Here is a 14,355-nt window from a genome sequence, read left to right on the forward strand (position 1 = left end):
TTTGCATCCCAGGCATACCCAGCAGACAGGTGTTCCCCAGATGACGCCCCAGGTGACGCCCGGTTTCAACCCCGAGTTGACCGTGTGACCCTGAGTGCCGCCCGCAGCAGGGCCCTCCCCCCCTCTCCCTGCCCTCTGAGGCTGGGGCTGAGTGGGTGCTCCGCACAAAGCCGGACAGAGAGGCAGGGCGGACCAGAAGACTCCGCCGCGTTCCCCGTGGAGAAGAGCCCGCGGCTTTTACATAACTGGAATGACGTAACCGCCGGCGGCTCCGGAGGGCGGGGACACCGGGAGCGCGGGCCCTACTACGTCCGTCCACCGCAGCGCCGCGAGGCTTGCCACAGGGCTGCGCGAATACACCAAGTAAGACGGCCCGGGCGGCCGGGTGGGCGGGGCCGCTGGCAGTCACGTGGCCCGCCTCGGCGCGGGCGAGCGGGGACGCGCCCGCGACTCCGCGATCCCGCTGGGCAGACTGAGTGACAGGGCCCCCCCGCAGGCATGCCGCCCGGCGGGCGGGGTCCAGCCCCGAGAGGCGGGGCTCTGCCGCGCCGGGGCCCGGATCCACTGACGTCAGGCGGCCCGCGCGCCCCGGAGTCCCCTGGGCGTCACCTTGGCGCCCTGCAGGGCGTGCTCGGGTAGCCGCGCAGGGCTGCTTTTGGCCCCGGGCTGGGCGCGCCCTAAATCGCTGGTGAGGACTCCGGCTTAGAACTCTCCCGAGTCGTGTGTTTTTGCTCACCGATAAAACGCAGCTTGTGGACTGTGACCTCTCGCTCCTGCTGGAACTTTCCGAACGCCGGTTTCGGGGCGGGTGTCCGCCGTGCACCCAGTGTGAGTTTTGTGAACGGCGTTCGACGGTTTCACTGGCCTGGTGGTCACCCTCGCTGTACCCTAGCCGGCTCTCCACCTTGTGGTTTTAAGAGGCGGCCCGTTCCGGGGGACAGAGAGGTGGTTTTTATCTTAGAATTAATTAGAGAAACGCGGTGGTTCTCAATCCTGGCCGAATAATAGGGCAAGAATCTAAAATACCAGCGTCAGGCCCTGCCCCTAGAGATTCCAGTTCGGTTGGCCTGCACTGGGGCCTAGACTGACATTTTATAAATATCCTCCAGGTGATTCTCATGCCGCCCAGTTATCTAAGGGACCTCCTCTTCTCCCTGCACTAGGGTTTTTATGAGTTCCTAAGGCAGGCCGGCAAATTTCCGTGTTCCAAGGGGAGGCAGCATGCTGCTGCTGACTTCTCTCCTCCCCCACACGCCATCCTTTCGGGAAAAGTGCATGTTTTTCTCAGGAGCCAGGGCTGCAGAGAGTGGTGGGAAGCAGAGCTGTCAGCCCAGCTCCACTGGATTTTGGCAAATGGCAACCTCTCTCTTTCAAATAGTGGCAGTGGCCACTATTCGCTGGGTCTTTCCCTGTTACACAGCAGCCTGGAGAGCTTGGGTTAGCTTCTCGCCCTGGGAAAGCAGGCTCCTGAAAGTCTCTCCCCGAACTCTTACATGGGGGTGGGGGTGGATGGGGGAGGGAAAGACAATTCCTAATATTTTCATCCCCATATGAGGGTCTGTAGTTTGGGTTTGTAATGCTTTTTCTTGGCACACCATGATTTTTACGAAGTTCCCCTATATTGCTCACCTATGCAACAGCATCAAGTCACTGTTCCCTAAACTTGCCTGAACCTGACAATTACCTGGGACAATTAAAAAGAAAACAAACAAACCCTGACCCCTAAGCCCCTGACAGGTATAGATGAGGGCTACAATTTGCATATGCAAATTCCCTGTTGGGTAAATTGGGGGAAACTGACGCCTGGGAGCTTGCCCCCTGGTGATTCCTATCTTTGGTGGTTCCGGAAACACAAGCACAGTGGTTGCTCAGCTTGAATCAGAATCACGAGGAGGGCATATGACCCTAGATGGCTGGGTACCATTTTGAACCGTGGACTCAGTAGACAACGCATTTCTAACAGGTTCTCAGGTGATGCTGATGCCACCTGTCTGGGGAGCACCCTTTGAGCCTCACTGGTTCAGTAGAAGGTGCCCCAGGTTGGGGTGTTGAAAGAATGGAAACCCTCCTTTGGCTTTATCACCTACCATTTTGTGACCTTAGGCAAGTCATTTATTTCTCTTCACACTGAAAAATAGGGACTGGTATCAAGAGTTTGTGAACATAAAATACTTCCCCAAAAGAGGGCAGGGGGATACAAAAAAAAAAAAAAAACCCAGCCAAATCTCATTGTTCACAACAGATTGGCTGAGGACAGGATCCCGAGATGAAGTCAAAGAGCCAAGGCAAAGGACAGAAAGAGAGTGTGACAGGCCCAGCAGGCCAGCCTGGCCCCGCCCTCTTGGAAGGGCTCACAGCCTGGAGTTTGAGGAAGAGATTTAATCCACAGGAGCTGTCGTCAGCAAGCCTTAGTGTTTAATAGGATCAACATAATCTTCCGGAGGCTAAGGTCTCCTCTAGGTGTCACAGAGGAAGGCCTCAGCTTCCTGCCCCTGGAGGAGGGGATCTTTGGGGCGGTTCCTGGTTTCCCCGTATGTTCTCTGTGGCCTGCACTTCTGGCTCTCCTGTGGTTTGGGAAAGTCTCACTCGCTCCCCACCAGTACTTTTTCTCCTGGCTAGGACCCTTTAGCCTAGAAGAAGGCCCTTAGCCCCTTCTTGAGGAATCATTTGCTTCTGCAAGAAAATCCTTTCATAGTGACCCTACCCCCCCCCCCCGCCCCCGCCCGCCAACAATTATCAGAGAAAACAAATCTTACAGCTTTATCTTTGGTTATAGTTTAAAATGCTCTCAAAGTCCCTAATGATTTGGAGGGCTGGGATGGGGGTGGGGGCAAATGAGGAACTCAGTTTTGAACATGGAGAGTATTGATGTCATTAAGAATAATAGTAACATAGCAACTGCTGTGTATTGAACTCTTAATTTATTCCAAGTGTGGTAAGAAAATGCCTTACATACATTATCTCATCCAGGCTGCCCAATAGTTAGCTTTTATTATCCCCTTCCTGCAGAAGAGGAGACAGGAGCCCAGAAAGGTTAAGTCAACACATGAGATCGCACAGCTATTAAGCAGGAGAGCTGTGATTGAAACCCAGGTTGTTTGATCCAAAGCCCTTATTATTGATAATTCTTTTTAGCTTCAAGTCAGCCTCGCAGGAAGCTTTGGAAGAGTCAGAAGTCTTGCTCACCCCACTGTGCCGCTAGCAGCAGAAGCAGTGGGAAGGGTGTTCTCTGAGCTGCCCTGGACATTCAAGTGAGTTACAGATGGTGGGAACGGGAACATTCTTCCTGGTCTTTTGGCTGTGAGACAAGGGGCCATGACTGCCCCTGTGGCAAGGACTTCCAAACCTAACCCAGGCTGATAAACATTCTTTGGCCTCCTCTCCAGTGTCCTGGCTTGTAGTTGGCAATTGTGCTATACCAGGGAGACCAGCTGTTGGCAGTCTGTGTGTAAACACCGTGTGTGGGAGGGCACTGGGCTTTGCGTAGAATCTTCAAGGGAAAGAGTCCCGTTCTCTGCTGCAGAGCAGGAGAAATCACTCGGCTCTTTGGGTGAGAGTTGCAAGCTCTGAGACCCCAGCCTGCCTGTGTGGGGGGAGGGCTCTGCCCTCAGGACCTCCTCCTGCTAATCCCCCTCCAGGCCAAACCTAGGAAAGCAAAGGTAGAAGAGGTATCTCAAAAGGCAGAGAGAAACAGTTAAGGAACTCAGGGTTACTTTTATGCGGTGTGATCCTTTCGTGCAAATGAGGAAAAGCACCTCCTTGGTGCGCTTTGCTGCCATCTGCAAAGAAGTTGCTCTAACGCAGATACAAATCTCCCATCGCTGTGATCTGGACGGTGCCCCCTAGAGTTACGCAGCACACGCCCTGTAGCCCTGAAGGAGCCTTTGCTTTCTCCGAGGCGGTGTGAGCTCAAATAACGACCTTCCTCTAGCTTCATTCTGTACTTGCAAATCTCCCCCCTCTCACCCGTCCTTCCGTAGCTCAGTAGGGACACCTGTCCTGCCACACAACAGGCATGATGCTAATGGTCTCCTACGCTTCTCCTCTTTTCCCCTCAAAATTGGAAAAACGGAAAATAATCCATCTATCAGAGGATTTTTTTTTTGTTTTTTGGAGGGGGGCACTTCTGGTCTCAGAGGCAGTCAGAGAAAGCTGATTTGGATGCCAGATTGTTAGGGTCTCCAAATATTTTTGAAAGTTCAGGAAGCCAGTGATGAGGAAATGTAAAGTCTGAGAGGGCAGCATTGTTCCTGAGACCAGGGAAGGAAACAGGGAGGCGTGGAAGGAAGGAGCTATGTGATGTGCTAGAGAGAGCGATCATGCCCACCTCACAACTAGGCTTTCTCCCTGCAGGGGTTTCTTTTCCTGGCTCCTTATAGTCCTTCTTTCTCTGGGCTTGCTGCTTCCAGGAGTGGCTGTGAACCAGCGGCTAAGGACTTTGTGCCTGAGGGCTTCGAGGTCCAAATTCCTGGAATAGCCTTCTGGGTCACTTGAGGGAACAGTGGCATTGGAAGAGCGACTGCTATTGAAATAGCCAAGCGAGGTGAGCAGCCTGCTGTGTGTCCACTCGAGGTCAGCCTGTGGCCGCTCCACACTGGGGAGAGAGCCCGATGTCACAGGCAGGTCAGGAAGGGCCCAGCCAGCATGGCCAGGAGTTGACCGTGATCCCGCGGTAATCAGCTGCTGATTCTGAGATGGGCATTGAGCTTCCAGCTAGAGGTGGATAGAGCACGAGACCGGAGGAGCCTGTCCTCAACTCTTAATTAATTCACAGGAGAGCTCGGGTCACGGCCACACATCATTAAGAGCAGTGAGGGGCTCCCAACCCTGGGCATCTGAATCACCAGTAGAACTGGGACCCACCTCATGTGTTGTCATTGAGCCTCTGTGGGGGGATGTAGGGAGGAGAGTGGGAGTCCACTGCAGTTTGGCTGTGGACCCTACTTAAGAATCAGTGCCCCCAGAATAACTGGAGAGTCCTCCTTCCTGGGGTCCAGGCTCCAGGCTTAGAGCAGCTGGCGATGACCTCTTATTTCTCTTCCCTAACCTTGATTTTGTGAAAAGACTCTGTGGGTTCCCTGTCAATTTTTCCATCAGCTGAAGTCTTCCTCTGGGTAAACACCAGAATTTCCTGCACGAATTCAACCGCCCTGGGTCACGCAATGGCACTGTGGTGGCTAGAAAAGGCCACCGTGTCTATCCGGAGACTCTTCTCCAGAAAAACGGATGCTCCAGCAGAAGTTGGAGAATAGGTTGGGGATTTATCATTTTTCAAGATGCTCAAAGATGGGTTTTTTTTTTTCCCCTCTAAAATCAAGTTAGGCATTTTCCAGGGCAATATTATACCATTTGGGCTGTATTTCATTATCTACCCAGTCAGGGTGAGGAGTAAGTACATCTCAGCAACTGGGAGATCCCTCGGAAGCGTTTGGGGAGAAGGAGAGAGGCTGGTTACGTGGTTAGCTCATAGCCTCCCGTGAAACAGACTCCATTTAATAAAGCGGGCTATTTTAAGTGAAGAGACCAGGCTCTGTAATGATCGTTTTTTAACTGTCACAGCCGAGGAATTCCCCCTTTACACTTTGATTGATGATGGTATCATCTTTGCTGGAATAGTCTAAGTGCCATTTATGGATTCACCCACTCAGTAAATATTAATTGAGTCCCTGCTACATGTTAGGCCAGTGCTTCTGAACTCAGGTTGAGCATTAGGCTCATTTGGGAGCTTTTAAAACATACCTAGGCCTAGATCCATCATCTGGAGCTTTAAGAACTCCCCAGGTGAGTCTAAAGTGCAGCCAGGTTGAGACCTGTGTGTCAGGTGCTATGGGAGATGCTAGGGACGCATCTGTGACCAAGACCCACACTTCTTATCCTTGATGCGTTCCGACCCCTGTAAAAATCAGGATCTTCTCCTGGGTGCCCCATCAGTCAGCCCATATAGGCAGGAGGTCGGGTTCCAGGATCACCTTCACTATTATACCTGCTGCCCTAACTGTGGGGACCATCCATCTAGATTTTCCAGAATAGTCTCAGTTTCAGGTATTCTTCCTGTGAGCCTGTATGTCTTAATTCATTTGGAAAAGCTGGTCTCCACGGCCATAGCTGTCTCTAGAACTCACAGATGGTTTCATTGAATTCCACCAGGTGGCACAGTTCACCCGGTGTGTCGAGATAGAGACCAGGAAGGAGGTGCCAAAGGTGAGATCATCAGGGAGAGCGGTAACCAGGTGAGCTGCTCTTTGCCCCTCCCGCTGGGGGTTTCTTGCACGCCGACCTCGTCAGCTGCTGCGGGGGCCGAACTGCTGCCCGCGCTCCCTGGCCTTGGCAGTGGCCTGTGTTGGTGCTTCTGCGTTGGAGGCAGCCCCCAACCCCCCTGGGAGCTGGAGCCGCGCTTGCTTTTCCATGGCTGGGTTTGACTCCACGCCCTGGGCTGCCCGTGAGACAGCAGGCGGGGGCCAGTCCCTGCTGCAGAGATGTTATACTGACCGTGACTCTCTTGGGATTTCCACCAGGGAAGGAGCCCGGGTCAGTGAGACACATCGAGGGGGACTCGGGCACCACAAGCCAAGCTGTGAACTGACCCAGTGGCTTTCCAATAAACAGGCAACAGTTAGCTCTTGACGAGAGCCACGTCCTCACGAGAGCTTTCAGAGCTGGCCCACATCTTGTGCTCTTCCCTTCCTAAAACAGTCGGAGCCAGGACTGGCTGCGTAATTTGCGGGGCACAGCGCAAAATGAGAATGTGGGCCCCCGTGTAAAAAGTATTAAACACTTCAAGATGGTGAAGGCAGACCCCCCTGAAAGTGTGGGGCCCTTCCGAGGGTGGGGCTTGCGTACCTACACGGGTAGGACCCCGTGAAGCTGGCCCCCGGATGGAAAACCCGGGGAAAACCCCCTGTAAAAAGAGCTTGGGCAGTGTTCTTCGTTTCCCTCAACCTCAGTTTTCTCCTCTGAGAAATGGGGGTGGTATCATTCTGTGTTTGAACATATGTCTGAGAGTGAATGCTATGTCAGGCTGCATGCTAGGAGCTGGAGACAGAAAGGAGAAGACGGAAGGGGCCCCTTGCGTTCACTGAAGAATGTCCCTCTGTCCTCCCTTCCATTCTGCCGAAGTCTCCTCCTCTTTCCGGGAAACCCTCTGCTCCAGCGGGTGGGCCCGTGGGAAGGGACTGGGCGGGGACGCAGCACCCCCTGCCCCCTCAAGCTTGGACCTTGGCCAGAAGGAAAAAATGCCCCAATCTAGAACGGAGTATTTTGCATCTGCCCCTGAAGGCTGTTATTATTATTTCTGAAATAACGTTTTCAAAGCAAGCCCCGTTCTTTCTCTTCTCACCGCGCGTCTGTGGTCTCTGGCCGTCAGATGCCGCACAGAGGCTCAGCGCTGGCGGCGAGCGTGAGGGTCTCTAAATCTTCTCTAATGCGTGAGTGCCGCCGCGATCTGGGGCTGCAGTTCTTGAGATTGAAAGCTGGCTGTCTGCCTGCTGATAACTTTCAGTTGTGCTGCTGTGGGACGCAACAAGAATACTAATAGGCCACAGGCGGGCCAGGGATTGCCTGGATTCCAGCCTGCTGTGGTTTGGGCTACATTTTTGACAAAGTGGATTGATACGGAAAAAGGTGACAGTATGGTTTTGTTTGTAATAGTGAGCCCTCCTTATATCCACCTCCACCACTGTTGGGAGCATAGAGCTGGAAAGAGGGAGCAAACGTGTTTCCGGGGCTGGGGAGAGAGGCAGCCCGTTATTTACTGCCCCCGCCCCCCCCTCCCCATGTAAGTACCCAAGGTGGGGTCGAAGCTCACACAGTGGAGATTCCTTTTCTTGTGTTTGTAAGTGGCCTCCGGTGCAGAGAGCTCTGAGGGGTGGGGGCTGACAGGGCCTGTCCGCTCATCCCCGTGGCGTGGTGTCCTGTCCCTGACTCAGTGTACCCGCCCCAAGCTCTGCCAGGGATCAGCCGCTCCTCCCCCTTTATGAAAGAGAGAGCTCCATAGCTTCATCTGGTCTAGCGCATGCAGCCCCCACACAAACGTGGGGCATGGGAAGGCGCTGGGCTCGGATCGGAGTCTGGTTGTGCGCTCGCTAGCCCTGTGAGCTTAGGCAGTGTTCTTCGCTTCCCTGAACTCCAGTGTCCCCAACTGAAAAGTAGGAGTGATATTACTCTATATTTGATCATATGCTTGAGTGTGAACCCTATGTCGGGCAGTGTGCTGGGAGCTGGGGAGAGGACAGAGTCTGACGCAGCCCCTCACGGTCTTGGGAGGGATGATGTGGTTGACAAGCAGTGGCAGGAAGCGTGGGAGTCCACCCCGGGGCCTGCCGGCTCAGCTCCGCAGCACAGAGGGGGCAGGCGGGGAGTAGATGCGCGGACCCCCCGAGTACGTGTTTCTCCCGCCTTCACATCAGCCAGCTGCTGGCCGGGTTTGGCCATTGAGGAAGATCGGTGGGTGGGAAGAAGGGAGAAGCAGGACATTCGACTTCCCTGGCAACGGCCGGACCGCTCTGAGGTTCTTCCTTTTGGTGGCGAGCCTGGCTCAGGCCACACCACCTCCTCTGTTCCTCCAGCCTAGGCTGGTAGCTTCCTGCTCTTCGTCATCCCTTGGCTGTTGGCTGGTCCCAGCTGAGCCCTGGCCTTCCTCCTCTGGGGACCAGTCCCTTCATTCAACTCCCTCTGTTGAAAGAGGTTTCTGGGGACGCCTGGGTGGCTCAGTCGGTTGAGCTTCCGACTTCAGCTCAGCTCATGATCTCATGGTTCGTGAGTTCGAGCCCACATCAGGCTCTCTGCTGTCAGTGCAGAGGCCGCTTTGGATCCTCAGTCCCCCCCGCCCCTCTCTCTCTTCCCCTCTCTCACTAGTGCTCTCTCTCTCTCTCAAAAATAAATAAAACATTAAAAAGAGAGAAAGTTTTCTGTTAGACGGATGTGACGTTGTGTGTGCCATGACATGGGCAGTGCAGGGTGTCATCGAGCATGTAGCTCTCAGTCAGCAGGAGACTATTGCGTTATCCGTAGTTTTCGTACTAATGCTGTTACCACTCCCACCCTTACGTTCTCTGCTCCAAGGTACCCACTTCTCTTTAATCGGGCCGTAGGCCCGTGGAGCAGTGAGAGTATGGAGGGAGTGGTCCCGGCTGCATGTTGGGTGCAGGGGTCCCTTGAGCAGGAAGGCTTGAGCGTGTGCACCGCAGGCCAGCCGGGTCAGGTGACTGTGGGCACCAGGAAGGTGTGAGGTCGTGTTCACATCAGTGGCCTGTACACACTGGCTTGGTCCCGTCAGACGCGTGGACGGCAAGGAAGTCAACATCCTGCCGTGGTGCTCTTGCTGGAGGGAACGGATGCTTACTGACGCGAAGTCCCTGCCCGCCAGCCCGCTGTTTCTGGCACAATGTCTCCAATGGGCCTGGGGCAGGAAATCAGAGTGGACCTTCCTTCCTCAGCTTCTTGTTGCACTTCATTACCATCTTGCTGTCTGTCTTTGATCTGGCTTGATCTCCTTGGGCAACATTTTTTAAAAATCTTAGAATAGTCTAATATTTTAGAACAATTTTACATGCACAGGCAAGTTGTACAACTAGTACAGAGTTCCCACTTACCCCGCATCCAGTTTCCCCTTCGTTAACGTTTATTACATTTGTTACCACCGGTGGACCAATATGGGTACTTTATTATTAACCGAAGTCCATATGCTATTCAGTTTTCCCTCGTTCTTGCCTACTGCCCCGTTTCTGTTCTCAGATCCCATCCAGGACCACATTGCTTTTGGTCATCGTGCCTCCTTAGTCTCCTCTTGGCTGTGATGGTTTCTCAGACTCTCCTAGTTTGTGATGAGCCTGAAGGTTTTGAGAAGTACAGGTCAGGGATTTTGTATACTGTCCCTCAATCAGGATTTGTCTGATGTTTTTCTCATGATTAGACTGGAGTTACAGGTTTTGAGGAGAAAGATTACAGAGGTGCAGTGTCGGGGCAACATTTTAACTCCTGCCACGTTCCTGATGTGGCCAGAAGGTGCTGTAAATGTGCCTTATGTCTTGTGGGGATCGACCCCAACAATATGTGGACGCTAAGAGGTAAAACGGGGGTTTCTACTCTCCAGATCTCCCAGGTCAATGTGGAATTTCAACCTTTTGAGAATTATTGGTTTAGCTTCCTGCCTACCCGACGTGAATATTAACTGGCACCTCATTCCTATGCGGTGATTTCTACTGAGGGCACATTCGTGCACTGTTTCCCATTTGCTCCTCAGCCTCACGCTCTCACATGGGTAGAGGGGTTCCTGTGATGTCGTCTCATGACTCCTAGGCCATGGAACATGGTGACTCATCAGCAGAAAGGATCCAGTTGGCTTTTGTTCAATTTCAACAACCACACTTGTATCCCAAGGTTTAAAGAGTTAGCACAGCAGTCCCAGTGGCTCCTAGGGCCAGCCTTGACACACGTAGATCAGCAGATTGGTGGTTTTTGCGCACTTGTGTCTGTTCCTAGCTCCTTCTGCTGGTCACAGCAGACTCCTGGCCTTCCCTTCTGGGTGCTTTCTGGCCTTCTATTTTCTCCCAGAGGGAGACAGATGATTTCCTTCCATCTTTTCATGATGCTTCATTTCAGCGGGCCCCATGGCTGATTTATCTAGGACAGTGATTCTGTCTTCCATGCTGTTACCTCCGTCCGATGCTGGGATGCCCCAGGTGCCTCCAGGAAGCTCAAGGAGGTTGTGGAATGTTCAAAGTGGAATTGATTTTCGTTCACTTGAATTTTGTTGTTTTTTGAACCTGGATTTTGTACGAGTGTTACTTGGCACTATTGGGTAGGAGGGAGTTTTAGGGTGGTTGTGGGGAGGACCTCAAAAGAAAGGACTGGGCGTCTATAGACTTAGTTTGTAGTCATTGGAGGGGGGGTGCTCGCAGCCCATCCAGGAAGGAGTCAGCAGGCAGCCTGTGTCCACTGTGGCTGAGCAAGTGCCTTCACAGCCTTTTTTATTTTTTATGTTTATTTTTTATTAGAGAGAGAGCAGGGGACGGGCAAAGGGAGAGAGAGAGGAAGAGAGAGAGAGAGAAAGAATCCCAAGAAGACTCCATGCTCTGCAGGAGCACGGTGCAGGGCTTGATCCCACGACCCTGGGATCATGACCTGAGCCAAAATCAAGTCGGACGCTCATCCAACTGAGCCACCCAGACACCCCCACAGTCTTTTTCAAAGAGCAGAGTCCTGTACAGACCATGCTTTTCCTAGCCTTTGAAAGTAGAGGAATATTCAGCTGTGTCAGACTTGAGCTGAATATGATAGTTAAGCTGACTATAGACCTTCTGAGGCATGAAAATGTAGGATTGTTTCCATCTTCTCATTTTCCAAGACTGTCTCAGAGAGTGAGAAAACGATATGTTTTCAGAACGGTAGAAAGAAATTCTGACTATGGTCTTGGGTTCTATGGCTTAATTAATGGGGAAATTGAGGCAAGGCACCGAACCCTGCTTTATGAAAGGAATTGTGGCTGCTGCTCAGTATCTCACCTGTCAGTTCAGTTGTCAGGTCTCTGAAGCAGCAGGAGTCTCTGCCTTGGGCTGGTGATAAGTCACAAATGCCTTCCGGGGCTCGGACAGCATGTCCTTGCATTCACTGGATACTCAGAATATAAGCTTGATTCCTATGCTGGGCACAGAGAAGGGGCTGAACAGCCCACATACATGAATCATTTATGTGTGTGGCTGTGTGTACCCCCACGAGGGAAGGGGGTGATTCAACATGTCTCCTCCATCGAGAAGTCCTGAGTCTACTGGGGGAGGGAGCTGTGTCCAGCAATGGCTATAGCACAACGTGGAAATTGATAAACATCATAAGCAAGGACCGAGTAACAAAGGAAGTTGTCGTCTTATAGTTATGATGTACCTTGGATATTGTCGTAAGAGCAAAACATTGACAAAAAACTCCTAAATGACTGGCAGGAGGAAACTATAACACATCCATGTCAAAGTATGTTATGTAGCCATTAAAAGAAATAAGACAGATTTATATGTAACAAAAAAATCTCCAAACCTTAAGTGAGAAAGAAGGATGCAGAGCAAGGCATAGTCTGATCCTATTTGTATGGAAGGGGGCATATATTTATAATATGTGTATCGTGCTTAATATATATAATATATTTATTTTTATTTAAAAAAATTTTAATGTTTATTTTTTATTTTTTAACGTTTATCTATTTTTGAGACAGAGAGAGACAGAGCATGAACAGGGGAGGGGCAGAGAGAGAGGGACACACAGAATCTGAAACAGGCTCCAGGCTCCGAGCTGTCAGCACAGAGCCCGACGCGGGGCTCGAACTCACGGACCGTGAGATCATGACCTGAGCCGAAGTCGGACGCTTAACCGACCAAGCCACCCAGGCGCCCCTAATGTTTATTTTTTGAGAGAGAGAGACAGAGTGCAAGTGGGGGGAGGGAAGGGCAGAGAGAGAGGGAGACAGAATCTGAAGCAGGCTCCAGGTTCTCACCTGTCAGCACAGAGCCTAATGCAGGGCTTGAACTCACAAGCCACAAGATCAGGGCCTGAGCCTAAGCTGGACATTTAACCAACTGAGCCACCCAGGTGCCCCTAATATACATAGTCTATATTATGCTTTAAACATATGTATATAACTACTATACATGCTTAAAATATTTCTGGATGATTAATAAGAAACGGTGAGCGACGGTTTACTTTCGAGGAGTGAGATTGTTACTTTCCGTTTTGTATTTCCAAACTATTTTATTTTAAAACCATGTACATGTATTTTGAATTAAAAAATGCTAGTTTCTATCTTTTTTTAAAAAAAAAGCGTTACAACTTTTTGTTTGTGTTCTGGTTTAGAACATCTTTCTGCACATCGTGGCCTTGTCTAATTCCAAGAAAATATGGGAATTTATTGAAAATTTCAAGCAGGAAAAGAAACTCAACATTCTGGTAAGTTTTATAAACATAAGTAGAGGATAAATTTCGTGTGTGTACATTTTTGGTCTACGTAGGTATGGAGCGATGTGTGTGTTTGTGGGTCTTTGTGACGACGTCTTAGTGAGAATCCTTTATGGTGAGGCTTATTCGTGCAATCAGTTTACACACTGGCTTCAAGGGGAGTGGGAGGATGGGGATATTCCATTTTTCATAAAATGACGATGCGTATATCTGCATTCCTGAGCTCTGTAGATTTGGGGATGGGTGTATTAAAATTAGAGGTTCTTGGAAAAATAAAAACAAGAAGTTTAGTCCAAAAGAATGCCTGCTACAGGAACGCCTGACTGGCTCAGTCGGTTAAGTGTCTGACTTTGCCTCAGGTTATGATCTCACGGCTCATGAGTATGAGCCCCGTGTCGTGTCGGGCTCTGTGCTGACAGCTCAGAGCCTGGAGCCTGCTTCGGATCCTGTGTCTCCCTCTCTCTCTCCTTCCCTGCTCATGCTCGCTCGCTCTCTCTCTAAAGTAAATAAACAATAAAAAAAAAATTTAAGAATGCCTGCTACCAACAAGCAGACCTTTTAGTAGCACAGTGTGGGATTCCACAGTGAGCCAGGAGGACTCAGGTGGGATGGTATGTGTCTGTTCCTCCCAGATGCTCTGCGTTGAGCTGAGCTGCTTTTCTATCCAAACAGTTTCTAACGTGCTCCAAAACGCCCGTTTGGGCCAAGCTCTGGTCTTGTGCTGTCCAATATGGCTATAGAACATTGGAAATGCAGGTAGTCCAAATTGAAATATGCTGTAAGTGTAAAAATGAGCCCATTCCAAAGACTTGGTCTGAAAAAAAAAAAAAAGCAAACCATCTCATTAATATTTTTATATTGGTTACAGGTTGAAATAATACTACTTTGGAGATATTGAGTAAATAAAATATATTATTAACATTTACCTGTTTCTTCTTACCTTTTTAATGTGGCTGCTTTTGAGAAAACTTCAATTCTATATTTCTGTTGGACAGCTCTGGTCTAGATGCAATCCCAGAGCACCTCACTGAGGATTCGGTTGCCCAGCCAACCCCTTGTAATTGGAGATCTCTGCACAGTTCTGTGGCTGAGCTTTCTGCACTAGTGGCATTTTCCTGGAAGGGGTTTGACATGAAGGGACAGTTGAGCAGGACTGTGGTCGTCACTTGGATGTGGGACTATTGGTGGTCATGGAGGTGTGGAGTTTGGAAACAGGTCTTCTGGCCCTGTTTGCCTGTATTTTGAGATGGGAATGTAATTTCTAGATCAATAGTGCAGGTTGCATGGTCAATAAGAGAGAGCTCATTGAAGATGGCCTTGAAAAAAACGCTTTGCTCCCTGTGCTCTGGGAGAGTATGAGCAGTTTTCTTAGCAAAATAAGCAGAGACCTAGATAACACCATAGAAGGATCAGAAAAAT

At 50.7% G+C, this 14,355-nt stretch overlaps 1 protein-coding gene across 1 annotated transcript in view; it reads left to right on the plus strand.

The window, feature by feature from the left end:
• Positions 1-498: 498 nt before the first annotated feature.
• The window catches only part of DHRS12 (dehydrogenase/reductase 12), a 38,605-nt gene continuing 24,748 nt past the window's right edge, over positions 499-14,355 (plus strand). The window contains exons 1-4 of the mRNA XM_045058436.1: positions 499-604; positions 694-828; positions 6,148-6,230; positions 12,835-12,927. Coding sequence (XP_044914371.1) covers positions 499-604; positions 694-828; positions 6,148-6,230; positions 12,835-12,927 — 417 coding nt within the window. The remainder of the gene's footprint in view (positions 605-693; positions 829-6,147; positions 6,231-12,834; positions 12,928-14,355) is intronic.

This window comes from Felis catus, chromosome A1 (assembly GCF_018350175.1).
Source record: "Felis catus isolate Fca126 chromosome A1, F.catus_Fca126_mat1.0, whole genome shotgun sequence".
Lineage (NCBI taxonomy): Eukaryota > Metazoa > Chordata > Mammalia > Carnivora > Felidae > Felis > Felis catus.